The sequence below is a fragment of the Penicillium psychrofluorescens genome, assembly GCF_964197705.1.
Source record: "Penicillium psychrofluorescens genome assembly, chromosome: 3".
NCBI classification, from domain to species: domain Eukaryota; kingdom Fungi; phylum Ascomycota; class Eurotiomycetes; order Eurotiales; family Aspergillaceae; genus Penicillium; species Penicillium psychrofluorescens.
The window spans coordinates 3,665,309-3,691,612 of record NC_133441.1 but is presented as its reverse complement, the minus strand read 5'-3'; the positions used below and the strand labels follow the sequence as shown (position 1 = coordinate 3,691,612).

Below are 26,304 nucleotides of genomic sequence, written 5' to 3'. Positions count from 1 at the left end.
AGTTTCGGACGCAAGGACAAAAAAGAATGGTACGAAGACAGGCAAAAAAAAATTTGACGACACCGGTGTGATTCGAACACACGCCTCCGAAGAGAAGTGATTTCTCTAGATGGGGGTTAGTACGTGTGATTTAAATATTAAGTAGGGGAATACTGACAGTCACTCGCCTTAGACCGCTCGGCCACAGTGCCCTCCTTGGGAATTGAAGGGACTAAAAGGCAACAGGAAAAAGAAATGGACGATCAACATAACTCTTAAGCAGGTGGGTCAGTCCAGAAAACATCCCTAGTAAATCGAGTATTTTGCAACTCGACATCTCAACTACCGAAGCTTAGCACAAGAATTTATAGTATTTAGTAGTTCAACTAGATATTTGTCACTGACCAGTCTATGTGTTGTTTTTAGTTATCTAACAAATTACTGCTTTAGATTAGATCGATGTCCATTTGTATTGTTTATTATGCTATCAACATTGCCATGGAATCATACAAAGCTGAATTGAAGTCATGAAATATGAAGTTGCAAAAATAATGCATTTACTATAGCATTTCAGCCCAGTCGTTTGTAAAACCTGTAAGGGAAAAAAAATAACGACACCGGTGTGATTCGAACACACGCCTCCGAAGAGAAGTGATTTCTCTAGAAGTGGGTTAGTACGTGTAATTTATAAGTTCGGTGACGGGGATACTGACAGTCACTCGCCTTAGACCGCTCGGCCACAGTGCCTGCTGATTGAGTGGAACCGCCAATTCATGACTTAGATACATGAAAAAACCTGATATCCCTCCATCCAGGAAAACTTCAAAGTCGCGAAGGAAATTTGCACAATATGGCACCGAGAGTCTCCCTCTCAAAGTTATACTTGATTCGTGATATAATACTGAGCCAATTTCTAACCATGAGGGCGATGACGATGAAGTTCGGTATGTTTCCGGATTTTGTTCGGCCTAAGCAGCAAGTATTCTGTATAGAGAGATTATTATTCGAGAATTAATATACTAGATAAAGTAGAGAGGCAAGAGCCACAATAATTGCTCTACGTATGTTTACTTCGTATACTCAATCTGCTCTGCGATATCCAGCACTAGTTCATTTGGTAATGAAGCAACATTTTAAAGGTATTCGCTTGATGTTGAATGGTCTAGAGGAAGGCAGTCATAAAAATCCAATGGTACGAGGTGGAGGTAGAGGTAACGAAAAGTAACTTAATTTGCAGCCATTGGAAAGTCAGCGGGGATTATTGATAGAGTAACCAAATACAGATTAGTGCGCTTCAAGTTAGGATTCGAGAAACAATTCGTGAATGTACGAAGGGGAATCTGTAGTCGTGACTCCGTTCCGCCAGAGCTCCCGCTTCGTCTTTCCTGCAACTGTCCAGCCATGGCTGCCCAGGTCTCAACCACGCCTCTGCATACACTCAAAACACACAGTGGTAGGTCCTTCATTGGTTTGCTCTTGGGACATTCCCAGCTAACGTCGGACTTTCCTCCAGGCCCCATCAACGCCGTGACCTTCTCCAGCTACCCGGGCACCTACATCCTGACCGGCTCCTCCGATCGCGCCATCCATCTCTCGCGCGCCGTTCCCAACAATGCAAACAAGTCTGCACCAGTCGCAGAGACTTCCTCTCCCATCCAGCGCTATGAGGCGCACGGCTATTCGGTGCTGGACATCGCAGTCGCCTCCGACAATGCGCGCTTCGCGAGCGTAGGCGGCGACCGCCAGGTCTTCCTGTGGGACGTCGAACAGGGCATCACGATTCGACGATGGGGAGGACACAACAGTCGCGTCGAGGCCGTTCAATTCGCGGGCGAAGGTGACTCCGTGGTTGTCTCTGGTACGTTCTCCGTGCGCGCGTCGGGCTGGCATTCTACGACATTCGACTAACCCGGTGGTGTTGGTGTAGGAAGTGCCGACACGACAATCAACCTTTGGGATACTCGCTCCAACGCCTATAAACCAATCCAGACCCTCCCCGAAGCGAGCGACACTGTTTCAACCCTGCATGTGCACACACCCACTTACTCGATTGCCAGCGGCAGCTACGACGGCCACGTGCGGGTCTACGATGTCCGCACGGGGAAGACCACAGTGGATGTTTTGGGGCATCCGGTGACGAGCGTGCGGTGCTCGGCGGATGGGAATGCGCTACTCGTTTCTACGTTGGACGGCTACATCCGAATGCTTGATCGCATGGACGGAAAACTGCTCAAGGCGTTTGGAGGGCCGGGAGACAAGGAAGCCCGGCAACCTGCCATGACTGGTCTCAGTACGCCTCGACATACCTACCGGAACACGGAATTGCGGATTCGATCTGTTTTCGGTCGAGGGGACGCCGTGGTCCTGAGTGGAAGCGAGGCTGCGCAAGGTGATGGTGCTGGATTGGGAGCTGCAGCTTTTGCTTGGGATGTCCTTAGTGGGCAGACGATGGCGACCGTACCCATGGGACACAAAGTCAAGGCCGTGAGTTGTGTTGCGTGGAATGAGCAAGGCGGCTGCTGGGCGAGTGGGTGTTCTGATGGTATGACCTTCTTTTTCTTCTGCTAAACGACACAATGCTAATTAACTATGGATCCAGGCACGACCCGGGTTTTTGGTTAACCAACAGTGCATCTTGGCACTGGAACGTGCAGCCACTAGGGGCGCCATTATTCCCCACCTCTCCACCCCGTGCTGCACTATTCTTCTCGCCTTTCGCATAAGCTATATTGCAATCGAGCGAGATAGCAGAACTGCCGGAACAGAACTGCCGAAATAGAACTGCCGACGGAACGAGGCTCGGAGAATTTTTTTAATTGGAGGTTGTTGGTATAAAATCCGGGTTTTTCTCGAGCCCAACAACATCTGCATTTTCTCATCCGCCATCTCTCTCTAAGCGCATCCAACAACAAGATGAAGATCTCATCTGCCGTGGCCCTGACCGCGGTGGTGACATTGGGCGCTGCTACTAATGTTACTATCGTGCGTCCTAACGAGCCTTTTGTTCCTAACAACAAGCTCCCCAAATCCCACGCCGAGTCCGATGGAGGCGCAATCGTTGATCTCTTTACGAATCTCGGCCGGCCAGTCAATTGGAGGCTCATTTCCAAAACCCACCTTGAAGGCGACACGGGTGAGCCGGAAGGCATGGCCCGCGTCGGAGACGACCGGTTTTTCATCTCAGCCGGACGATGGACCGTCCCGACTAAGACATATCCTCATCCGATCAACGGCACGGATCGTAGCGCTGGCGCAGGCTTTGCACACATGCTTGTCTATGATGGTCAGGGCCGGCTCATTGCCAACGGGACTCTGACTCCACCCGGCGATATCCAATATCACGGTGGCGGAATCGACTACGATGGCCGCTACATCTGGATCACACTGGCGCAGTATCGACCAAACAGCACGGCCACCATTGTCAAGATCGATCCGCTTACGCTGGACCAAACGCCTCTCTTCCGCACCCACGACCACAACGGCGGCATCGTTCATGATACCATCACCGATGAGCTCGTGACACTGAACTGGGGCGGACGCAATGCCACGACCTGGTCTATCAGGGACTATCCGCACGGTTTCACGCCTTTGCCCGGGTTTACTCCACCGCAGTCATCCGTGCCAGATCGGTCATTCTATGTCGACTACCAAGACTGCAAATTCTTGGGCCATCACATGCTGCCTGCTGACATTGGCACTGCTACTGGCACGAATATCAGGAGACCTATCATGCTCTGCGGTGGCGTGGCTACCATCCAGTATGGCTCGTCTTCATTCAACCTCGGCGGACTCGCCCTCGTCGATACCCAGACTATGCTTTCACTCTGGGAAGTACCCATCGAGCTGCTTAGTGACCTGGGGACTCCCATGACCCAGAACCCGATCGACGCCGCTGTTGTGGATGGGAAATTGAGAATCTATGCCGTTCCGGACCAGCATAATTCGACCTTGTATGTATATGAGGCGAATTAAGCTAAGTGACGTTGATAATGCGGTGTGACAAGATCGATGAATGGTGTATACCACATTAGCATAGTGTAATTCAGTGTTATTCAGAAAAGGAAGCACTGGGTTACGTGCAGCAATTCATATATCATCAACCGAGTTCTCTAGCGCCATTATAGGGGATAACATAACGACCCCGTCAAAGGTGTTTACAAATTGAAACTAATAGCAAGAAACAAACGGACTTTTGCAGACGCTTATACGACCTCAACTTCTATATTAGTAGGATTCTCTGTTTACAATGGCGCATCTTCTGAACGTGCTTCATAGCTCTTCTTACTTAGCCTTAAGGGCATCAATCGCCCGACAGAGTTCGTCTTCCCTAACAATGATTGTTCCCGTACGCGCCATGCTTAGAAAGCTGATCTCTACTACATCTGCTACAGAATTGACACTTGGCTTAAGATAGTGATGTGTCGTTAGGAGCAAGGGTGTGTTTCTTGCTAGATGTAGCCAATCAGGTTCCGATCGTGTCGAAGACTCTAGGCACAGAGCCCAAAACACTACTCTCCGTCGATACTAACTTCGGCGCCATTATTATTGCTATAATTATCGTTGCCATTGGTTTCCTGTCCTCCTCGGTCCTGCTCCTAGAGTAACAATGGGTCGCCTCCATTAGGTGACTAAGCGGATATTCAAACCCCGAACCCGAATCTGGTGGAGCGTGTATCAACCCATCCGAGGATAGATCAGCGACAGGAAGTACGTAGGTGGTAGGGTAGTTGTCATGAACAGACACAAAATAACATCGTTACATCGTATATACAGAACAGGACATATTAGGATACTTCTGGACAGACCCGACTGATAATATTCTAAAGGTTCTACTTCGAATTCGGATCTACTCTAACCCTTACTTACCATTAGAGGTAGTGCAATATGGAGACAGGCATCACCACGCATGCTTGTATGGAAAGCAGTGGTTTCAAAGATCATAAATGGCATGTTTAATGGCATCATGGTTTGGACATTGTGCTACTTTTGCTTTGATCCGGTAGCATCGGAGATCGTTCTCCTCGGAGAACAGAATGCGCTCTGGAATAGAATTGAATAGGAAAGCGCCGACTAGAATCAGAGGCCATTTAGTTACGACGCATGCCGAACTTGTTCACCGGGTAAACATGGGTCTTCTCTCGTACGTGAGATAGCTGGACTATGATGTGGGGAGCTAATGTGCTTCTTTATTCTTGTTTCTCGCCCTACGAGTTAGTACTTAGTGTTTTTTTAGCTGTATTTCGGCTGTTCTCCGACTGTTACGACCCTGCCGCAACCAAATAATTGAAGAGCCGTTTCAGAGACAGCTGAGCCACCGAGAGTCATTAAGTTCGTGGAGCAATACACCGCTTCCGAAACCACGTGCATTTCCGTATACCCCAACATACCCAGGTCTTTGACAAAGAATAATTTCAACCTTGCTCAGGCTCGCCTACCAAAAGGTTAAGCCGACTCACTATCAGGCAATATCCGTTCTATACGTAACCTTACACAAAAGATAATGTCTGCCCACCAAGCTTTACCGTCCACGACATTTCAACATAAACTCTTTCTCTACAGGTTATCATCCAAAATGGAACCCTTGTGTACGGGTAAGTTTTTTATGAAAAGATTTTCGATTCGAGCTATAGAATCGACTTCTCGTATCATCAAAATAGCACCATATTCTGTTTCTTCTTTGCTATCTCAGGTAGATGAACCCCTTACTTCCACAAATAAAACCCCACTGGTGATCCAACAAGATCCCACATATCACTTCTCTTTCCAATACCGTGACCACCGGCTCCGCATACTGTCATAAATGGCATAAGATGCTCTGAGCTGCCCGGTACATGCGCAATTTCATTACCGGCCGCCTCTCTCCACGTTGAGAGCTTAGACTTTCGATCAATTGGATCGGAGACAGAAACAACAGATTCGAGGAAGTCTTCGAATAACTCCGCTCCTGGGGGAACCTTGGCGCCTACCGTCAGGCTCGTATATGCTTTGGTGATTTCATCGAAATTATGGGATGATCCACCGCTTCCAATAATGGCGTAACCTTCGTCTCGAAATGACTCCAACGCTTGACCAACCCTAATATTCTTTTCTGTTGAGTCTGCTTCGTCCTGTCCTTTGATCACTGACATTTGAATGACAGGTATATCTCCGCTTGGTCTGAGAAGCATCATCGGGATCCAAACGCCGTGATCCCATCCCCGTTCTTTGTTGAGAACAGGTTCAAACCCACTGTCCTGTAGGCGTTTTGCAATCCTTTGGGCCAAAGCAGAGTCACCTTTTCCCTCGTAATGAATCTCAAAGGCTGACTTAGGGAGCCAGTCTTTCATGTCCTCGTAATCGAAGAAGATTTGCACATCACTCGCTGCTGAAATGGAAGGTTGCGAGGTTTCCCAGTGCGCCGTGAAAAAGATAATTCCTTTCACATTGTCGAAGATGGTCGAGTATCCGCGAACCATTTGTCTCCAGGGCTCGTGGTCTTCGTTCAAGATAGGGAATGGACCTCCGCCATGCGAGATAAATAAAGCAGGTGCACGTTCAACGTTGACTGAAGATGCCATTTTTTCAAAAAGATTTCAAGAACGGACTTGCTGGAGCTCACCTGGACATAATAATTTTCAGACGGTAGCGGGTGCCGTTATATATAATAAGCGTAACACGAGTGTCTTTTATTCCCTCCTCGTTCCACGGGAAGAGACTGGTCCGAAACTCTCTTTCGAGAAGTTAGTCGTAATAAAAAGGTCTCATCGGCCCCGATGTCGAAATGATGAATTCGGAGCGGATTTAACCCGGATATAGACGTAATGCAAGCATGATGCGAGATAGGTATACCATAGCGGGCTCTATGTCGGCCATGGAGTTGTATGAGTGGAGCAGCTATTATGAATTAGTACACGGAAGCCTTTTGCTTCCGTTCCCGATTGCTGCCAAGTAGATGATCTATATACTTCTTTGGATGCATTGTCTCAGGAATTTTTTGACCGTATGGTAACGGCTCCACTATGGAATATCAAAAAAATAACCATGGGACAGGGGACGGGATAGCCGTGCTCCGCTTTCGTCTCCACAAACCATGCAGAATACACATGCAATTGTCTATGATTACAGAGTTACATCTTGAATTGGACGAGGTGTGGCTCCAAAACACAACCCATGTAGCCTGGCCATGAATTGTGGGACGGAAGCTGCCCTTCCCGAATTTCCGGCTCATTTAGTACGATGCGGAACTGCTGCCCTTCCATGATGTATAAATATCAAGACAATGTCGCCAATATAGTAAGATAACTTGACATACATTGCGCAGCTCTTTCTTTACTGAATTCTCTACTCTTCTTCTTCTGTCCTTAAGAGCTTGCCTCACATCTCCTTTGCTACAACACTACAACACTACAACACTTCATATAGCCACTCCTGCGATAATGGGTTCTATGTCAGAGAGTGTCCCGGTTGCCCTGAGCAATGAGCTGCAACAAAAGTACGCAGAGGAACGTGATAAGCGTCTTCGTGGTGATGGACTCGGACAATTTATTGATCCCGCCAACTCCAAAGAATTGAGACATTTCATCGACGATCCATGGGTTGACCATCAGACTCTGAACTGTCAAGATTCTCCCTTGAAGGATGGTTCTCATTGCAAGTTTCTGATTCTTGGTGCCGGGTATGGGGGCCTGCTCTTTGCAGTTCGTCTTATCGAGGCAGGGTTTAAAGCTGACGATGTTCGTTTTGTCGACTGCGCCGGCGGGTTTGGTGGTACATGGTACTGGAACCGCTACCCTGGTCTGATGTGTGATGTAGAGAGCTCCATATATATGCCTCTTCTCGAGGAGACAGGTTACAAGCCGCGACATCGGTACGCCTACGGCGAAGAGCTCCGCGAACATGCGAATAGGATCGCTGAAAAATGGTCCTTGAACGACAAAGCTCTTTTCAGAAGCCACGTGAAAACAATGGACTGGGATGACAACGGAAAGCATTGGAAAACGAGAATAATCCAAAATCGTGGCCCGCAACAGGAGCCAGTGAGCATGCAAGTCCACGCGGACTTCACCATTCTTGTCAGTGGCTTCCTCAATAAGCCCCAAGTTCCGAAGATTCCCGGCTTCGAGGAATTCGAAGGCCACATCTTTCACACAGCTCGGTGGGATTACAAGTACACCGAGGGTTCCCCAGGCGATGCATCGCTCACAGGCCTCAAGGATAAGAGAGTTGGAATTATTGGCACTGGGGCGACTTCCATACAGGTTGTCCCGGAGCTTGCGAAATGGTCACAACAGTTATACGTCTTCCAGCGGACTCCTTCGTCGGTTGATGTGCGCAATCAATCCCTCATAACCTCCGATCAATGGCGCAAAGAAATAGCTGGCAAAAAGGGTTGGCAAGTGGCTAGAGCCAGGAATTACAACTCGCAAATATCCAATGCACCGATTGGAGCCGACCTATTTGGTGATGCATTTACTACCCGACCTGCTCTAAGTGGGCTCACAGGCGGACCGGGCAAAGGGCTTGTGACACCGGATCGGGCAGCTGAACACGTCGCCTCACTACACGCTCTAGATGTTGAGCGATCAGAGGGCGTCAGATCTCGGGTCAACCAGATCGTTCAGAACCAGGCGACAGCTGAGAAATTGAAAGCCTGGTACCCAGCATGGTGTAAACGACCGTGTGCACATGATGATTATCTGCCCGCCTTCAACCAGCCACAGGTGCAATTGATAGACACAGAGGGTAAAGGGGTGCAACGACTTACCAAAAAGGGCGTGGTGGTTAGCAACAAAGAGTATGAGTTAGACCTTTTGGTATTTGGCACTGGATTTCGCTCTCCTGCGGCCGGGAGCGGCAGTCCAGGTTATCGTGCTGATGTGGCTGTCACTGGCCGGAATGGCCTATCGCTTGATGAAAAGTGGATTGAAAATGGCGTGACAACACTCCATGGTATAGCCACACACGGGTTCCCGAATATGTTCTTCACGAATACTGCACAAACAGGCTTTTCGATGAACCATGTGTTTGTTCTTGACATGATTGCTAAGCATGTGGCATACATTGTGGACCAAGCAACAAAGAAGGCTGGTGGTGTTAAAGTTGTCGTTGAGGTTACTGAAGATGCTGAAGAAAAATGGGCGGACGAGGTCATCAAGAGGGCACCTTGGTTCGGAAGCCTCACTACTTGCACTCCTGGTGTATTAAACAACGAGGGTGAGATGTTGAAGGAGGTGGATCCGAAAGAGCAGAGAAAAAAGGCTAGAGCTGCAGTGTGGGGAGAAGGGGTGGCTAGTTATGAGAGGGTGTTAGACGAGTGGAGGGAGAGAAGCAAGTTGACGGGTATGGTGTTGACCGTCTAGTCTTGTGCTACAGCTTTTAGACTACATCTGTAAATCACGTTTAGAATAGGTTTACCAGTCTTAGATTAGGTGACTCGCTTGTGAATTACATTATGTGTTTGCGTCTGAAATAGAAAAAGAAGTCCCGTAATAAATGCCATATTTCCCACCATATTTCAACAACTACGTCTTATTTGGAATTGTATTTTCACATCTTTTCCTCTCCAAGTATAATGAATAACGATCTGGACTTCATTATTTCAGGCCATTCAAACTAGTTTGGCCGAAGGAGCATATATATCCGGGCATATTTGAGAAATTTTGATTAAGATTTGTTAGGAGCAAGGATGCCAAAATTGAAACACAATATCCAACAGTGCCACTATGGAAACTATAGAAACTGTAAATGGCCATTCGCTGCAACATATTGTCCCTCTCTGTAACAACAAAGTACACTACTCTCAGCTATGCCTGAGCCGCAACTTCAGCAAGCACTCTCTTGACCACGCTCTGCGCAGATTCTTGATCGCTAAATCCGGGTGTACCATCCCACAGATTTCCGGTATTCTCGCCCTGAAAGATGCAGTAGTAAAGAAAGTTAAAAAATCCTGTTAGATCACCCTTTGCAACTTTCTCCTTTCCCTCCATGAGAAGTCCCTGTGTTGTATTTTCGGTGATAGTCCACTCGACCCCGGTCTCCTTCTCTAGGATATTGAGGAGATTGCGCTGCGTGATCTTTGCAGTAGCGGAGAATACATATCTGTTTGCAGACTCAGATGGTTTGGAGAGGATGGCGGACACAGCGTTACCAATCTGAGGGAGTGTCGTCACGGAAAATGTGGTGTTGCCTCCGTCGTAGAGGACAGCACTTTTTTGAGCAAGATTGAGCCCGAGGAAATCCGTTTTGATACCTCTGTAAACCCAGTAAGTCTGGTTTCTTGAGGACAATATGTGCCTGAAACTCACAGATCGAAAAATGGCCCCGTGATGACACTCGTCCAACTAAATTCTCCTTTGGGGCCTTTACCCTCAAGGGACCTGAGCTTTGCAACAGTTGCTGCTTTGGGCTTAAGAAATTCCGCAATTTCGAGCGTCCTCTTGTCGGAAGTGTTTGTACCAAAATCAGACGGAACAAAACGCTTTACTCCCGATGCCACAGCGGCCTCGATGGCCCGGTCTTGTGCCTCAAGTCCGTGGTGTGGAAGGGTGCTAACCACAGCATCAATCGCATTTCCCGTAAAGATGGATACGAGCGACTGGTATGAATAATCTGTTTCCAGAACCCCCACATTTGTAGGGAATTTGGTTGAAGTAGATCCTCTGGTCACGACATAGACGGAAAATGACGGATTTGAGGCAAGCGCTTCGAGGACATGAGACCCTAATGTGCCACTTTTCCAAAGACATCAGTATCAGTCGTTCAACAAGCCGCTGCGTTTCAAAATATGGAAATTACGTACGCTCCAAGCAAGGCGACGTTTTTAATCGGACTCGCCATGTTAGGCATTCAATGAAGTAAGGGCTTTTGATGCTATCAACGAAGTTGACGGGATAAGAGTTTTTGGAATAATTTGCGCGCGAGATCAGGATGGTTGAGACAGCATCGAGCTCTTATATGCTTCGACGCAGCCGAGGCGGCCATATTACACAAGCTTGTACCAAATTATTACAAACGCAATAAGGCGAATTTTGAAGTCAATTTCTTGGCCACCTCTATTGGCTCTTTTCTGTGCTTTGCGAACCCACAATTCGTAATCATTGTCTTCTTTCAGTTTTATCAGTACCAAAGGACAGATCTTGGCGATGATTATGGGATGCTTTGAGCCATCACGCGTGAACGTGGCCCAAGTCACCGAGCACCATCTCCACTATAGCAAGTTCAAGTTCGAATGACGCTCTCTGAATATAATGAAGCCGAATCTCGCGGCTCTCGCAAAGGCCGAGAGTCCGAAATATTGATAATAGCAGAGGGGTAGCCTTAAGTTCCATGGCGGAACATCTAACGTTGAGCCATTATTACTATCCTCATAGATCGAGATCCAATCATGTCTCTCCATAGATCGCCTAACTATTACATAAGCGGAATTCGGCTTCTTGTTTCAGCCGCTGACAAATTCAAGCAGAAAGTGAGAGGGGTTGGTTAGGTACAGACGCAGAACATTGGTATTGGTTAGTATTGGATTGCCGATGATGATGGATGTAAGGCGCTGTTGAAAAAGCGCGGTGTTACTAACTAACTTAAACATTGAGAAGTGAGACTATAGTGGCATAGGTGAGAACGCATATAAGATCTTACTACTATAGGTTTTCATAACACTAAGCAAGATCCGTCTAATATAGAAATAGTGATATAATACCAATAGAAGCTTGGAGGCAGGCTAAAGCAGAAGTATTACTAAATCGTGAAATAGGAACTAAACCTTAAGCGATTCTTACTTCCGCTTCTAGGCCATTTAAGGTAGGTAGGGTCGATTGAGTATAATCCAGGCGCTATGGTAATTCAAGGCTAGTAAAACCTAAAAGGCTGATCTATATTCCGGTGGTTTATTACCATGGCTGTCTTCGAAGCAGAACCGTTAAAAGTTTCCCTGGCTAACTTATACCTGAAAATATATAGTAGGTATTTAAGCTGCATCACCTTTTGACAAGATTTTTGTACTAGTATTTCCATAGAGTTCCTATATTGAACCCTTGACAGTTATCGCCCTCAAGATTGACTGCTACAGATCTACTTTTGCAAGAGTCGGGCGATCACGTCTACCAGCCTCCACGAGGGCATCGCCACGCATGGGACTATCGGACTTTTTGCTTTTGACCTTCTCGCCCCTGCTTCGTCCGACTTGTAGGTAAAATTCTGAGTTGAACGCGACAAGGCTCTTGCGGACCCAAACGGCCGGAGTTAAGATGTCCGACGGAGATAAACGTCATGGACTGCGAAGCAGCGTCAACCTGGGGAATTGCTAAGGGGGAAAATCATTACAAGACCACTGAATCTTCCATTGAAAATTCAAGTTTCTCGTCCAGTACCAACAATGAGCAAACTTCTTGTCGTCTTCGGTGCCACAGGTCAGCAGGGCCGCTCTGTAATCGACGCCGTCCTGGAAGACCCAGAGCTCTCGAAAGAATACTCGGTGCGCGCAATCACTCGAGATCCGACGCGCGCGGCAGCCCTGAACCTGCAAAGCCGAGGTGTGGAAGTCATCAAGGGTGATGTGGATGATCCAAAATCGCTCCCTGTGGCCCTTGCGCAGGCTCACACCGTTTTCATTGTTACTATCACGGTTTATGATGACCATCTCAAGAGCCGCGAGTTTCGGCAGACCCGAGATGTGGCCGACACAGCCGTCGCCGCGGGGGCTCAGTATATCATATACAGCTCATGCGTGGCCGCTGAAAGTCTCTGGGGAAGACCAGTCACCGCATTTGATTCGAAGGCAGCTTCAGAAGCTTACATCCGAACTTTGCCCGTGAAAAGTGCCTTTTTCCTGCCCGGCATGTTTATGCAAAACTATCTCACGAACCAAATGCCGCAGCCGCTGTCCCAGGAAGGTGACGAGACCACCTACGCTATTGCCAGTTTCATCTCCCCAGATGCACCTATGCCACTGATCGAAACCGTCAAGGATGGCGGTAAGTACGTGGGTGCCATTCTTGCCAATCCTGACAAGTATGCCGGAAGTATGTTCTTCGCTGCGACCGCAATGTATAGCTACCGCGAGATCGCTGAAATTATCACTCGTGTCACCGGAAAGAAAACCATCTATACGCAGATTCCCCTGGAGCAATGGGTCAGCTATCTACCCCCAGGAAGTGGTAAAGCCATGACGGAAATGATGCGCTGGGTCGAGAGCCCGGGATGTTTTGGGCCTCAGAGCAAGGAGAAAGTCGATTTGACGGTTCAGCAGGTAAAAACAAAGCTGACCACGTTCGAGGAATTCGTGGCTGCACATGACATAGTGTAATTCAGAATTGAAGCACTGGGTTATGTGTAGCAATTCATATATCGTCAGCCGAGTTCTCTAGCGCCATTATAGGGGATAACATAACGACACCGTAAAAGTATTTACAAATTAAAACTAAAAGCAAGAAACAAACGGACTTTTGCAGACGCTTATACGACCTCAACGTTTGCATCAGTAGGATTCTCCATTTGCAACGGCGCATCTTCCAAACGAGCTTCACAGCCCTTCTCAGCCTCAAGGGCATCAATCGCCCGACGAAGTTCATCCTCTCCAACAATAATCGTTCCCGCACGCGCCGTGCTTAGAAAGCTGATCTCTACTGCATCCGCTGTGGAATCGACATCTGGCTGAAGATGGTGATGTGTCGTTGGTGGCAAGGGAGGGAGGGTATGTTTCTTGCTAGACGTAGCTAATCGGGTTCCGATCGTGTCGAAGAGTGCAGGCACAGAGCCCAAAACACTGCTCCCGTGACTTCCAACGATGCTGACGTTGGCGCTATTCTTATTGCTATGGTTATCGTTGCCATTAGTTTCGTGCCCTCCTAGAGAATGGGTCGCCTCCGCGAGACGACCCGCCACACCGCAGACGATACCCGTCGCCTCGAGAGGAAGGCCTCTGAGATCGAGCATGATGGGAATAAGACAGTCCTCTTTTGAGCCTAGGAGAAGACCAGATCCATCATCGTAGTCCTGACGAGAACTGGAGTGTCTCGCAAAGCGAGGCAGAAGACGCTTTTCGAGCAGGAGTGACGCGGCAGGGTCCAGGGATGGGAGGGTGAGAGAGAGAAAGCGCGGCTCATCGACGAGAAGAACTGTTGTTAGTGCATCGCGGAGGATGGACATTGAACTTTCTTCTTCGCGGTTGTATTGATGATGTGCTGCGCATTGCACGAGACGGAGTGAGTCGTTGACGTAAGGCGAGATCTGGTGCTTGCGCAGGCTATCGAATGTGCGGGATTGGAGCTCCGCTATTGTAGATGGTGGTGGGGTTACCAGGGGAACGGCGTTGCTCAATCTTCTCTCTAGGTGCGGCAAGGGTGAGCCTAGTGGGCTATTGACGAATGCGTCTGTTGCATGGTCGAACTGGAAGCCGCGGCTTTCGAGGGCGGACATCACGCTTGTTTTGCTGTGAAAGGGAACGATTATATAGTCTGAGAAATAGGTGGAGATGAAAAAGATGGAACTGTATGAAAAGTAAGTATTATCCTCTGTGATGTGCAGTATACAGTTTCTCCTTCTCACGTACATTCCAGCCATGGCGAGCGGGCTGGTCAGCTCCAAGACACGCTTGCCGGCCTCAAGGCCCTGTCCGAGAACCTGCATGGCGATATAATCATTTTCGCTGACCTCTACACGAGATCGCAGCGAGGCATTAACCCGATCCAGTTGGTCCATTAGAGGCGTAAAGTATTTGTCGACTAGTCGCCGTGGGCAGATCACAGAGACTTCCACGGGGGTGATGGAGATATTCAGGAACGCAGGCTGATCGTTCGATCTCCCGCCAAATCTAGGATCGATATCATCGAGGACCACATCTTCGTCTTCGAATCCCTCTTCTTGGTGTGGAGGAATCTCATCGAAGAGCAGTCTGAGTACTGCCTTCAGGAAGTACGGGTACAGGTCCAATGGGATGTGCACCAATACAAGGTTCTCGTCCTGGTCATTGTTAGATTGTTGCAAGGCCAAGGATCACATTGGACTAACAAGGAAATTAACCTGGGCATCGATCAGGGTCATGGATGAATCCATCGTCGCTGGCATTGTTGCTTGACGGATCTTCAGTAGGTTGGAGGCACTTATATACAGCTGGCCGAGACGAGGAATTGACGATACAGGAGGTGACTTCGTCTCACTCAGTCGAGTGTGGAGGGTCGTGCTATTCCTTGCTTTCTGGCGCAATAACGTTCCCGGGTGGCATGGAGTTCGATTCGGTACACGGTAGCTAGCTACCCGACTATGACGCCATTGTCCACAGCGATGATAGGGCCAGGTGGGATGGAGTCGTTGCGCAATGGCACAGCACCTTGAGCTTATAACAATGCTGTCTAAGTAGACGAGACGCAGTCAGAGCAAGATGCAAAGTTATGGCGTCAGTTGGGGATGAATGAGCAAAGACGGTGCGGATGAGTCAAGTAGGAAAAGTCAGGTACGTAAGATGTGCGGTCGAGAGGCAAAAAGGTTCACTCGACAACGTGACCGGCCGTTCTTGTCTTTTCACTTTCGCTTTTTCTTTCCAGTTGGTTATCATTTAGTTACCCAATCTCTTCATGCAACTGCGCTTTATCTTAGGGCCCACTTGCCTGTGCTTATCGTCTTCGCCTAGGATCGGCCCCGCGCTAAGCGCCGCGCTCGATTGGACACGGAGAAGCCGGATCCGGTGTCTGAGGACAGGGCAACAGCGCTGGAGATGGCACGATATTTATCATTCGTGCTTTGCTTGCCAAATGCTGCATGTCATAATGATGAATGTTCGGGCGCTCTTCCCCGGATTTCGTTTATTAAGGGGAAGATCGACCATGCATTGGACAACACATCACAACGTGCCTTATCTCTCCTGTCACTATGCAGTTACTTGCAGGAACGATGATCTATACTTCTACTCCGCAGACTTGCGTTTGGTAGAATAATTTACGTCTTGAGGCACTGCGACGGCTACTACACCCCCCGCTTTCAACTGACAGCTCCGTGAGATTCCGACTAGGCATTCGTGAGTTAGCGAAAGTGATTTCCTCTTGGTGTCTGTGAGATAAAAAGCAGAGTCGATGGGCAGCCAGTCGGAGGCAGCAGGTTTATCTAGCCTTCGATAGCTGACTGAAGGTGTTGACTCTCCGGGGGGTATTTTTGCCCTTGTTGGGCATCTTGGAAAACCACCCAAGCAAAGACAGCAGCACATCCAAATATGATGATACTGCATAGAATGGCATTTTCCCTGAATTGGGTACTGAGGATTTGGATTATACTGGATCAACAGTCACAAGAATAATTTGCCTGTTTCCGGATGAGGAAACAACTACTATAGTAAAGCAGCTCTTCGGTCACAGCTTCCGCAAACAGTAACCATGGCTTCTCACCGCCAGCCATCTTATTTTTGAGATCGACTGTTTTGTTTATGACTTTCTTGGTCTGGTATGCGGCCCCTTGCGTCGAACGGCGGCAAGAAGACTCGCCTGTTGCCATTCTCCGCATTCCGAGCCCACTTGGAGCATTCCTCCGCCGAAAACGACTGTTTGGTTATTTTTCTCCAGTTGCTGTTGTGATCTTCTACTGATGGCGCACGTTGCTTTCAGGTTTCCGTAGCATGCTTAGAAAGCCCCTGGTGCAGATCATCATGAGGTCGATTGTTTTGATTTCTCCATTATAAGTAGTCAAGCTTGTCTCAGTTTGATCTTCTGTTTGCAACCAACACAGCGACCGACTTGCGCTGATTACTGTCGACAACCTATCTTCATTCTTTTTGATTATTGTTTAACGTCGATTCATCGGCCTCTATACACTCGTTCGAGGATCTCTATCCTCATCATACAGCTGTCGATTGTCATTCGTTCGTCGCTAAATTAACAGCTTCAATGTCTAAATTCTCTTTAGTTCTACTGGCGGCATGGGCCGCCAAACTGGGGTTAGCCAAGGATGTCTATCTGGCGTGGGATGTCACTTGGGTCAACGCTGCCCCCGATGGATTTGAGCGTCCGGTAATTGGGATCAATGACCAATGGCCCTGTCCCCAGGTGGATGTGGATCTCGGTGACCGTCTGATTGTTGATGTGTACAACGGCCTTGGAAATGAGTCTACTGGTATTCACTGGCACGGCTTCCATCAGTACATGAGCGGTGCCATGGATGGGAGTACCGGGGTAACTCAGTGCCCCATTGCTCCGGGCCAGAGTATGCGCTATGACTTTATGGTATGTAGTCGTTTTGAATTTGGGAGAAAGATGCTAATACCAGCCGACTATAGATTGAGCAAACTGGAAGCTACTGGTATCATTCGCACAATATGGGCCAGTATCCAGATGGCTTCCGTGGCCCTCTCATCGTTCACGACCCTGCGCCACCATTCCAGTACGATGATGAGTTTACCATCACTCTTAGTGACTGGTACCATGAGCAGATGCCGGATCTCCTCAACCAGTACGAGTCGCAAGCTAATGGGGTTACTGGTTTTGAACCACTCCCAGACTCCGCCTTGATCAATGACAACTCAGCAACACAGATCAAGGTCAAGCCAGATACGACGTACCTGGTCCATATCATCTGTGTATCAAATTGGCCTGGTCATGCGTGGGTCTTCGATGAGCATGAAATGACGGTCGTTGAAGTGGACGGCATTTATACGGAACCTTACGCTGTTGGAGACAAGATGCTGCGTGTTGCCCCTGGCCAGCGCATGAGTGTTCTGATCCACACCAAGAGCGATGCCAGCGAGAACTTTGCCATCTGGGACACCATGGACGTCAATATGATGTTCGTCTACGAGGGCCGACCCGCTCCACCTGGCTACAACCCCAACGCTACTGCTTGGCTTGTCTATGACGAGACTAAGCCCCTGCCTCCGCCTCCGTCGTTCAATGACCTAGAATTCGTTGACGATGTTACCCTGACCCCTCTTGACCACGAACCGCTTCTGGGACCCGTGGATCACCAAATCGTTCTTGACACTTCCGCCCGGGATATCAATGGCGTCCCTCGGTTTACTGTCAACAACGAGACCTACCTGGAACAAGAGGTCCCATCACTGTACACGGCCATGACAGTTGGGCCGGCATTTTCATCTGATCCCGCTGTCTATGGCCAAGTCAACCCTTACGTGGTTCGATACGGCGAAGTCGTTGAAATCGTTATCAACAACTATCACAACAACCTGCACCCGTGGCACTTGCACGGTCACCAGTTCCAAGTACTGCAGAGATCGGCTGTCGATGGAGGCTATTTCACCGGCTACTACGATAGTGTGTCTGAAACTCCGATCCGGCGTGATACCATCATGGTGCAGAACCACGGCCATGTTGTCATTCGTTTCCGTGCAAATAACCCTGGTGTATGGTTGCTGCACTGCCATATTGAATGGCACGTTATGGGTGGCTTGATGGCGACCATCATCGAGGCTCCGGAGACTTTCCCGCAGTCTGAGACGCCAATTGCTGCCGACCACATACATGATTGCGCTGCTTACCCTGCCCCGTTCTTTGGGAACGCCGCTGGCAAGCAAGGCCTTGATCTGACCGGTGCTAACACTGAGGTGCCCGTTGGAAGCTCAGGTGCCTTGTACCCTCCGGAGGAGAGCCCTGCTCCTGTGCCACCCCCAGCTCCGGTTGTTCCTTCTGGGTGAGTAGTTTCCTGGCCAATGTTTCTGATATAGTGCTAACTTTATGACAGATCTGCTGCTTGTCACGCCGCTCATCCTCCGTCGGCACCTCATGAAGAGCCTGCTCCTCAAGCTCCTTCGGCACCTCCTCATGAAGAGCCTGCTCCTCAAGCTCCCTCGGCACCTCATGAAGAGCCTGCTCCTGCTCAAGCTCCCTCGGCGCCTCCTCATGAAGAGCCTGCTCCTCCTCAAGCTCCCTCGGCGCCTCCTCATGAAGAGCCTGCTCCTCAAGCTCCTTCGGCACCTCCTCATGAAGAGCCTGCTCCTCCTCAAGCTCCCTCGGCGCCTCCTCATGAAGAGCCTGCTCCTCCTCAAGCTCCCTCGGCGCCTCCTCATGAAGAGCCTGCTCCTCCTCAAGCTCCCTCGGCACCTCCTCATGAAGAGCCTGCTCCCGCTCAGTCTTATGATGAGCCGATTCCAGTTTATTCTGATGATGAGCCTATTATCATTAATTCGGAGGACACAGAGTAAGCATCATTGATTCAAGCTCAGTTCTCTGTTCTAACTTGTTTAATTAGAGGATGGCCCTTCAAGGAGAACAACGCCTATGTTCAGGTTGGTCATGACAAGATCAAGACCCATGACTCAGAGTAAGGACCAAGTCTCCACGACCAAGCGAGGCGATCATGCTAACATATTCATGCAGACCTAATGATATTCCTGATGTTGATGAGTACTTGGAGCAGTACGAAAATCTGTAGAGTCATTCATTCCGATATTTGAAACACGTCATCCTTGCAAGAGCGTTTTCTGCAAGGCTTGTACATACATCGTTTTCTTATTATTCCCAGTCATTACTAGACACAGGATAATCATAATTTATGCCGAGTTGTCTGCATTCACTTCATTTGGTCCTTCTAAATCCAGTGATTAATTGAGCCTTGCATGTCATTCTGTCTACTTCTCCGGCTTAGAGCTAGCTAGTCAGATACACACACACACCTCTCCCTCCAAAACATAACCTTAACTTTGACTAGAAACTCAGTGACATGCTCAATCCAGCCCCTTGAAAACCTCCTCGAAGCGCAACTCATTCCACCTAACATTCGGCTTCAAGCCTGCAAACTTCCACACCCCATCCACCTTGCGATAATAATGCTCATTCGTTGCGTGGGAATGACCACGCAGCTTGACGGTCTCCAGATCGATATCGGTGTAGACTTGGTGCGCCGCACGCAGCTGGTGATGACCAATGACTTCAGTGTCGGAGATCTTCTCCCACCATGTCTGGCCGAGCAGATGCTGGGTCTTGATGGTGCGGTCACCCAGGAAGCCTGGGTGCGTCACCATCGCCATGTACTCGTTGGCTGACATGTTGTCCCAGCGTTTCAGGCCGATTTTGGTGTAGTCAACCTATTAAAAAAGGTGCGTTAGAGTGTGCGACGCGGTGTTCTTCGGTGCGGTGGACATACGGTCAGTGTTGGGGCAATGATGCTGCGGAGACGGTCCCAGTCCTGTGTGGTTCTGGTTAGCGACGGTTTCTCTAAAAATTGTGTAAACAGTACTTTAGCATCATAGCTGTCAGCCCAGTCGAATACCAGTTTGGATAGGACAAGATAGTCTGTTCCTCAATTAGTTGTGATCGCTCATAGGGGCGTAATATATATGTCGGACCTGGGAAGCTGATGTCCAGATTAGGTTCTGTGCTGTTCTTGATTGCAGGAGACATAGTAACTAATGTTTAAGAATTGATCGAAAAGAAGAAGGTACGAATGTATAGCAGCAATATGATATGGTAGGTGATATGGTAGGTGATATGGTAGGTGATATGGTAGGTGATATGGTAGGTGGCTAGGCGTATTTACAGAGAGAGGAACCAGGCTCGCACAAGATTCTTCCAAGATCTTGGCCATTCTGGGCAACCATTTTTTTCATTGGCACCAGCTAATGTAAATGCAACCCGATAATACAGTAGCTGGGAATGCTGGGCCCGTGCAGTGGGTGGCGTGGTGGTTGCTTTCCGCATGCGGTAACGAGTGAGACGGATATGCTTTCAGGCACTGTTCGGCGGCCGATTAACATGGGAATTCCCAGAAAAGCAAGATAATCGTCTGGATCTCCAATAGCTACTCGCTTATGGGCAAAATGTTTCCACAAGCGGCAGGACTTGTCCCTCCTACGGATCCGACCGGTCTTCCGGGCCGAGGAATGGAGATAGGTCTATATAGCTGATTTCAGCCAGATTATATTTGCAGATCTTTTCGAAACTAGACCCCAATATTAGAGGTCTATTATCCTCCAAATTGTCCCAAGTTTTCAGTTTTTACTTCTCACGTCACTGTTCAACCAAACTACTCGATCAAAATGGTCGTTACCAACCCCAACGCCGCCCAGCCCGAGCTCGCTGGAAAAGTCGCTCTCGTGACCGGCGGCGGTCGTGGCATCGGTGCCGGAATCGCATTGGAGTTGGCAAAGAAAGGTGCCTCTGTTGCCGTCAACTATTCCAGCAGCCCAGCGGCCGCTGAAAATGTCGTTCAAGATATCGAGGCGCTGGGAATGGGTGCTCGTGGCGCCGCCTTCCAAGCAGACCTGACAAAGCTGGAGGCGATTGAGAACCTGTTCCGACAGGTTGTCGCACACTTCGGACAGCTGGACATTGTTGTTTCGAACTCGGGAACTGAGAAGTTCAAGCCATTGAACGAGACATCGCTGGAAGACTTCAACGAAGTGTTTGATCTCAACACCCGCGCCCAGTTCTTCGTCGCCAAGAACGCCTACGACTACATCCAGCCCGGCGGAAGTGTAGTGCTAATGTCCTCGATCGCCGCTGGCATTGGTGTTCCGGGCCATGCCCTGTATGCTGGCAGCAAGAGTGCTGTCGAGGGTTTCACGCGCTGCTTCGCGGCGGATTTCGGCAAGAAGGGCTGCACCGTCAATGCGATTGCTCCCGCCGGCGTCAAGAGTGACATGTGGCTCAGCAACTCATGGCGCTATGCGCCGGGCTGCGATCAGAACTCATCTCTTGAGGAGATTGAGAAGGCCCTCGCCCACGGCAGCCCGCTCAAACGCTGCGGTGTCCCAGCGGACATCGGCCGCGTTGTGGCGTTCTTGTCTAGCCCCGCCGGGGAATGGATTAACGGTGAGTGGAATGTTGACTTTCCTTTCTTTCAACCCCTTGATTGAGACTCGGCTAATTTTGTTTAGGTCAAATTTTGCCGTTGAATGGTGGTGCCAACATTTGAGGGGGTAGTTGTGTTCAGGTCTTGTTGTATCCAGAGTCAACGGGAGAGTTGTATAGCTCGACATGTACAAGGGTTGACCGGAGTAAATTGCGACATTGTATAATTGTTCCATAATTATTTCGATATTTCCTCTCAATACCTACTTGAGATTGAACGAGTTTAAGTAGACCGATCATATTGTGTTCGTCCCGCTAGTTTGTACTTTGAGCGCCTGTTCCTGAATTAGGGCTTGACGATCACGGGACTGTGATTTGGGTGAGCCTGCTTAGACGGTTTGAATCTTAACAGACAGTCACAGTAATACGTCTACACCTGTGCACTAAATTTATGCAGGAATGTGGGAAATCCCATAATTCTTTGATCAGACACGCCCCTTGCAATCATCATGGAAGCCGGATTCGGAAGTCAAAGCCAGGGCCACTGGCTCGGGGACCGCCAATACCAATCAGTATCTTGTCAGTCTTAAAGCGGAAAAGAAATACCTAGACCGGATGAGCCAAAATTTATCTCGGTGGTAATTTGAAAAGCTACTGTGCTGTTTTCGTTCATCACACCATCCGAGGTTTGTCAGATGGCCCAGCAGATTCCCGTTACCAGCGAACCAGAAGAAGTAGACATTTGGAACCGTAAGACTATTGGTAATGGTAATGCCGCTTATAATACCTCTTGTCTCTGATCGTCGATAGTGCAACTGGTAAACACACGTACACTATCGTCTCACACCAAAACCATCACTCTACTCTCACCATGGCGCCGTGGATTCTCGGAGACAAATTCAACACAGTCTACCCTCACAAGGGGTCTATCAAGGCCCTCTGGGAGACCAAGTGGAAATTCCCCGTATGTGCATTCGGCCTTTGCCTGTCCTGCTAAGTAGGCTCGCTTAAGAGATAAAACTAACCTTAACTTGCGCCCTCAGTGCCAGAAATCCGTGTATCCATTCCACGATGGCATGTACGAGGACTTCGAGCCCATCTTTCAGAAGCTTATTGCGGTACATTGGACTATGTTTTGGTACATTCAACATAATACTGACTGTTTATAGGAGAACATCAACGATGCCTTCACGGACGCCTACACCAATGCGTTCCTGCCCACCGTCAGGGCGCTGGAGAACGAAGCCGCGGAAGCCATGAGCGCCGGCAAAAAGGACCGGGCATCAGACCTGTACCGTCGTGCAGCGGTGGTTCTCCGAATCTCGCGCTTCCCCTACGTCAGCCCGTCGACCAAGCCCGAGACATCTATCAAGCGCGCTGCTTTCGAGCGCCAGAAGCATCTGTACCTCAAAGCAGCCTCGCTGTGGAGCCCTCCCATTAAGGAAGTGGTGATTCCGCATGCACGCCGTGCGGGCAAAGACGGCGCTCAGATCCCGCTGTACGTGAGGCTGCCGGAGGAAGCCAGCGCGCAGAACAAAGTGCCCGTTGTGCTGCTGATGACGGGACTGGATGGCTACCGTCCTGACAATAGCCAGCGCACGCACGAGATCATTGGTCGCGGCTGGGCGACTGTTGTCTGTGAGATTCCTGGTACTGCGGACTCGCCTGCTGATCCCGCGGACCCGGAGTCGCCTGATCGGCTGTGGTCCAGCGTTCTGGAGTACATGGCTCAGCAGCCTGAATTCGATATGACCCGTGTCGCGGCTTGGGGTCTGAGTGCGGGTGGCTTCTATGCTATTCGCGCTGCTTGTACGCACCGTGATCGTCTGGCTGGATCTGTTGCTCACGGTCCGGGCTCTCATTACTTCCTGGATAGCGAGTGGTTGAGCCGCGTCAATGACCATGAATATCCTTTTACGTGAGTATCGTTCATCAGAAATCGGATGGAATACATTGGGATTTACTAACACATGAACAGACTCACTCCCTGTCTCGCAGAGAAATTCGGCTACGCCGATGTGGCCGATTTCGAGAAGAACGCGCAGAAGAAATTCTCTCTCGTCGAGACCGGTGTTGTTGACCAGCCGAACTGCCGGCTTCTGATGCTCAACGTATGTCTATCATGTTCACCATTTGAAAATTCCATGCTGACAGCTTAGGGTGTGAACGACGGCGTTGTACCCATTGAGGACTCGATGGTCCTCTTCAGCCACGGCGGGCCCAAAGAAGGACGGTAAGAGAGAATTTATTTTAACGGCAAGAACATGGTCTGACTGACCACTTAACAGATTCTTCAACGGCCTCGTGCACATGGGATACCCGGATAGTCTGCCGGTTGCCTACAAATGGCTGGAGGATGTGCTTTCTCCTAACGCTTCGGAGTTGAAGAACTAATCGTTTGGGATGAATTCGGAGTATCGGTGTTAAATTATCAGATTGATAGTTAGTGTTTAATGGATAAGTACTTGTCAACAATCCACCCCGTAGACTTTCGTCTTATCCAAGAGGATTCCCGTGGCACAATTTGACATGAAAGTGGTGTACACGGCCAAAACGCCCGCAATGCATTCAGAATAGCTTTTTCCCAGCCGACAAAGAAGGAAATGATATAGTTCATATCGACACACAAACAGTCAAGCCTAATCATCTTCTTCAACTCTCGCCCGCTTCGAGCCGCGGTCATCCCGTTCAGCTTCCTGAATACCATAGCGTTTCTGACCAGCTCCTGAAGTCACATCGGCAATCATGCTGTCGATACCGAACGGATCGGCGGTGTCCTTCTCGAATTGAACGGGGCCCTGGCGTTCCTCTGCATCAGCAGCACCCTTGAAACCCTCCTTGGCCCGTCCTAGAACCTCGAATCGGTTGGTCTTCTGGAGCTTGCTCATTTCACCCTCGCCGGCTTCTTCTTCATCGTCGGCGTCGACTTGCGCTCGGGGACGGTAGATGCTGTTGATGGCGTCCTGCGCGGCGAACAGCGGCTTATCGTAGGGGTTGTCTTCGTTGAAACCGGCATGCATACCGCTAGTTTGGTTGAATAGACGGGAATCCCACATAGACTCGGAGCTCTGCGTCGGTTTGGCCAGGCCCAGCGCGACCTTCTCGGAGATATCACGGTTTTGCTCTCGCGCCATAGTCTGAATGCGACGCTCAGCACCCATACGAGACTGGCGAAGCTGACGCTGAGCTTCCTGGCGCCGCTCACGGCGCTGCTCCTCGCGTTCCCGTGCTGCCTCGTCACCACTTGGGGAACCTGACCTAGAAGAGTATGGAGACGGACTGCGGCTGACACTTTGAGAAGTTGATCTTGCCCGTGAAGCGCGCTGCTGGCTGGGACCGGCGCGCTCCTCGCGTGCCTTCTGTGCCAGCTGTCGAAGATGCTCCTCCTTCTGTGCTTTCTCCTTCTCTGCCAGCTTCTGTTGCATCTGAGCTCGGAGCGACACTTCCTCGCGAGCGTGCCGGTCCGCTGTAAACAGGGCCTCTGCGAACTGGGCGAACTTGTCGTTGATCGTATTTTCTTGCAGTCCACGACCATCCGCGGCTAGACGTTTGTCCAAGGGGACCGTGTAACCCTTCGGATTCTTCCAATTCGATACGGGAGGCGGAATTTTCCAGGCTTCTTGGTCCTCGGCGGTCAGCTTACGGGGCGGCGAGTGCATGACCGGAGGCGGAGGGGATGGCGGGCCACGGGGGATCTTCTTGTGCTTGAACTTGGGCGGCTCCATCGGATCCTGCTGTCTCTCAACGATTTTCATGATGCGATCATTTTTGTTCGTGTTGTCACCCATCTGATTCGCCGGGGTGTATCGCACAAACGTCGGCTCTGCCCTCTTTCCGCCCTTGACGTTCTTCGGCTTCTGCGCGGACACAGCTCCCTCGACCAAGTTTGCCAGCGCGGTCTTGGTTTTCTCCATCTGCTCCTGGACCTCCTCCTCCGATGGCCGATCCAACGAAACCTCTCCCATATCCACCCGCTGCCGGAGCGGGATCAGATCCTTGAACGAAGCATGGACAATGTGGTTGTCCCCGTGTCCGCGCCGCGCGATCGCATCGTAATTGACTTTGCCCTCCGCATCAACCTGCACGGCTAGCGCATTCGAAGTCGATGATGTCCCCTTGCGGCCCATGTCAAGGGGATATTGCGCGACGAGAATTTCCGGAAAGGCACCGCCATCGCCAAAATCTTCGGGCGCCCGCGGTCGCCATCCTGCACGGTTTCCGTAGGGGGGAGGACCAGTTCTCTGCGAGGGTATTTGATGAGTGATCAGTCCTTTCATTGCAGCAGTCTCGCGATATAAACTCACCCGTAGGACAACTTGTGTTTCGTCGAGCTGGTCGGCGCCCACTACACGCGGGCCCCGGGGTTGCGCGTGCGCCGGTAGCTCTTCTTCCTCGCCAGTGTATTTGGGCTTGGGAAGGGATTTGAAAAGACCTGATGCGAGTGAGCTCATTGTGGAACTCGTTAGCAGACAAGGTGCTGTCCAGTTGGGGGTTGGAAAATGAGCAGAAGAAGAAAGTTGTTCGAGGCCGGGCAGTGGCAGCTGCGTTTCGGGCGTGGGTGGTCGACCGTACTCACCCGTGCGCCAGTTGGTGCAGATCGTGGATTCAAACTACTATTAGCGGATGT

At 49.9% G+C, this 26,304-nt stretch overlaps 12 protein-coding genes and 2 non-coding genes across 14 annotated transcripts; 7 read left to right on the top strand and 7 right to left on the bottom strand.

Annotated features, from left to right (window-relative positions):
* Positions 1-57: 57 nt before the first annotated feature.
* Positions 58-191, bottom strand: PFLUO_LOCUS5520. Its single transcript has one exon. It is a non-coding gene; the product is annotated as a tRNA-Asp (tRNA).
* Positions 192-591: 400 nt separating this feature from the next.
* Positions 592-726, bottom strand: PFLUO_LOCUS5519. Its single transcript has one exon. It is a non-coding gene; the product is annotated as a tRNA-Asp (tRNA).
* Positions 727-1,380: 654 nt separating this feature from the next.
* Positions 1,381-2,601, top strand: PFLUO_LOCUS5518 (Septin spn4; the record flags this gene model as incomplete). Its single annotated transcript, XM_073782972.1, has 4 exons — positions 1,381-1,432; positions 1,493-1,837; positions 1,907-2,521; positions 2,579-2,601. The coding sequence occupies 4 exons, from the start codon at positions 1,381-1,383 to the stop codon at positions 2,599-2,601; spliced, it is 1,035 nt and encodes a 344-aa protein (XP_073639574.1).
* Positions 2,602-2,892: 291 nt separating this feature from the next.
* PFLUO_LOCUS5517 (uncharacterized protein) lies at positions 2,893-3,951 on the top strand (the record flags this gene model as incomplete). Its single annotated transcript, XM_073782971.1, has 1 exon — positions 2,893-3,951. The coding sequence occupies one exon, from the start codon at positions 2,893-2,895 to the stop codon at positions 3,949-3,951; it is 1,059 nt and encodes a 352-aa protein (XP_073639573.1).
* Positions 3,952-5,681: 1,730 nt separating this feature from the next.
* Positions 5,682-6,536, bottom strand: PFLUO_LOCUS5516 (uncharacterized protein; the record flags this gene model as incomplete). The annotated part of the gene is made up of 1 exon (XM_073782970.1): positions 5,682-6,536. The coding sequence occupies one exon, from the start codon at positions 6,534-6,536 to the stop codon at positions 5,682-5,684; it is 855 nt and encodes a 284-aa protein (XP_073639572.1).
* An 858-nt stretch (positions 6,537-7,394) lies between these two features.
* On the top strand, positions 7,395-9,317 carry PFLUO_LOCUS5515 (uncharacterized protein; the record flags this gene model as incomplete). The annotated part of the gene is made up of 1 exon (XM_073782969.1): positions 7,395-9,317. The coding sequence occupies one exon, from the start codon at positions 7,395-7,397 to the stop codon at positions 9,315-9,317; it is 1,923 nt and encodes a 640-aa protein (XP_073639571.1).
* Positions 9,318-9,761: 444 nt separating this feature from the next.
* Positions 9,762-10,794, bottom strand: PFLUO_LOCUS5514 (uncharacterized protein; the record flags this gene model as incomplete). Its single annotated transcript, XM_073782968.1, has 3 exons — positions 9,762-10,209; positions 10,263-10,688; positions 10,757-10,794. 3 exons carry the CDS (start codon positions 10,792-10,794, stop codon positions 9,762-9,764), a joined length of 912 nt encoding a protein of 303 aa, XP_073639570.1.
* Positions 10,795-12,328: 1,534 nt separating this feature from the next.
* On the top strand, positions 12,329-13,258 carry PFLUO_LOCUS5513 (uncharacterized protein; the record flags this gene model as incomplete). The annotated part of the gene is made up of 1 exon (XM_073782967.1): positions 12,329-13,258. The coding sequence occupies one exon, from the start codon at positions 12,329-12,331 to the stop codon at positions 13,256-13,258; it is 930 nt and encodes a 309-aa protein (XP_073639569.1).
* A 149-nt stretch (positions 13,259-13,407) lies between these two features.
* On the bottom strand, positions 13,408-15,018 carry PFLUO_LOCUS5512 (uncharacterized protein; the record flags this gene model as incomplete). Its single annotated transcript, XM_073782965.1, has 3 exons — positions 13,408-14,383; positions 14,504-14,913; positions 14,962-15,018. 3 exons carry the CDS (start codon positions 15,016-15,018, stop codon positions 13,408-13,410), a joined length of 1,443 nt encoding a protein of 480 aa, XP_073639568.1.
* Positions 15,019-16,823: 1,805 nt separating this feature from the next.
* Positions 16,824-19,320, top strand: PFLUO_LOCUS5511 (Multicopper oxidase abr1; the record flags this gene model as incomplete). Its single annotated transcript, XM_073782964.1, has 5 exons — positions 16,824-17,159; positions 17,213-18,579; positions 18,631-19,086; positions 19,138-19,209; positions 19,266-19,320. The coding sequence occupies 5 exons, from the start codon at positions 16,824-16,826 to the stop codon at positions 19,318-19,320; spliced, it is 2,286 nt and encodes a 761-aa protein (XP_073639567.1).
* A 292-nt stretch (positions 19,321-19,612) lies between these two features.
* Positions 19,613-20,288, bottom strand: PFLUO_LOCUS5510 (Pituitary homeobox 2; the record flags this gene model as incomplete). Its single annotated transcript, XM_073782963.1, has 4 exons — positions 19,613-19,972; positions 20,032-20,073; positions 20,125-20,180; positions 20,234-20,288. The coding sequence occupies 4 exons, from the start codon at positions 20,286-20,288 to the stop codon at positions 19,613-19,615; spliced, it is 513 nt and encodes a 170-aa protein (XP_073639566.1).
* Positions 20,289-20,923: 635 nt separating this feature from the next.
* PFLUO_LOCUS5509 (actin nucleation center) lies at positions 20,924-21,801 on the top strand (the record flags this gene model as incomplete). Its single annotated transcript, XM_073782962.1, has 2 exons — positions 20,924-21,698; positions 21,764-21,801. 2 exons carry the CDS (start codon positions 20,924-20,926, stop codon positions 21,799-21,801), a joined length of 813 nt encoding a protein of 270 aa, XP_073639565.1.
* A 747-nt stretch (positions 21,802-22,548) lies between these two features.
* PFLUO_LOCUS5508 (Heptaketide hydrolyase ayg1) lies at positions 22,549-24,071 on the top strand (the record flags this gene model as incomplete). The annotated part of the gene is made up of 6 exons (XM_073782961.1): positions 22,549-22,641; positions 22,721-22,795; positions 22,847-23,595; positions 23,656-23,788; positions 23,837-23,910; positions 23,966-24,071. The coding sequence occupies 6 exons, from the start codon at positions 22,549-22,551 to the stop codon at positions 24,069-24,071; spliced, it is 1,230 nt and encodes a 409-aa protein (XP_073639564.1).
* Positions 24,072-24,316: 245 nt separating this feature from the next.
* On the bottom strand, positions 24,317-26,128 carry PFLUO_LOCUS5507 (mRNA splicing protein; the record flags this gene model as incomplete). The annotated part of the gene is made up of 2 exons (XM_073782960.1): positions 24,317-25,918; positions 25,982-26,128. 2 exons carry the CDS (start codon positions 26,126-26,128, stop codon positions 24,317-24,319), a joined length of 1,749 nt encoding a protein of 582 aa, XP_073639563.1.
* Positions 26,129-26,304: the final 176 nt, after the last annotated feature.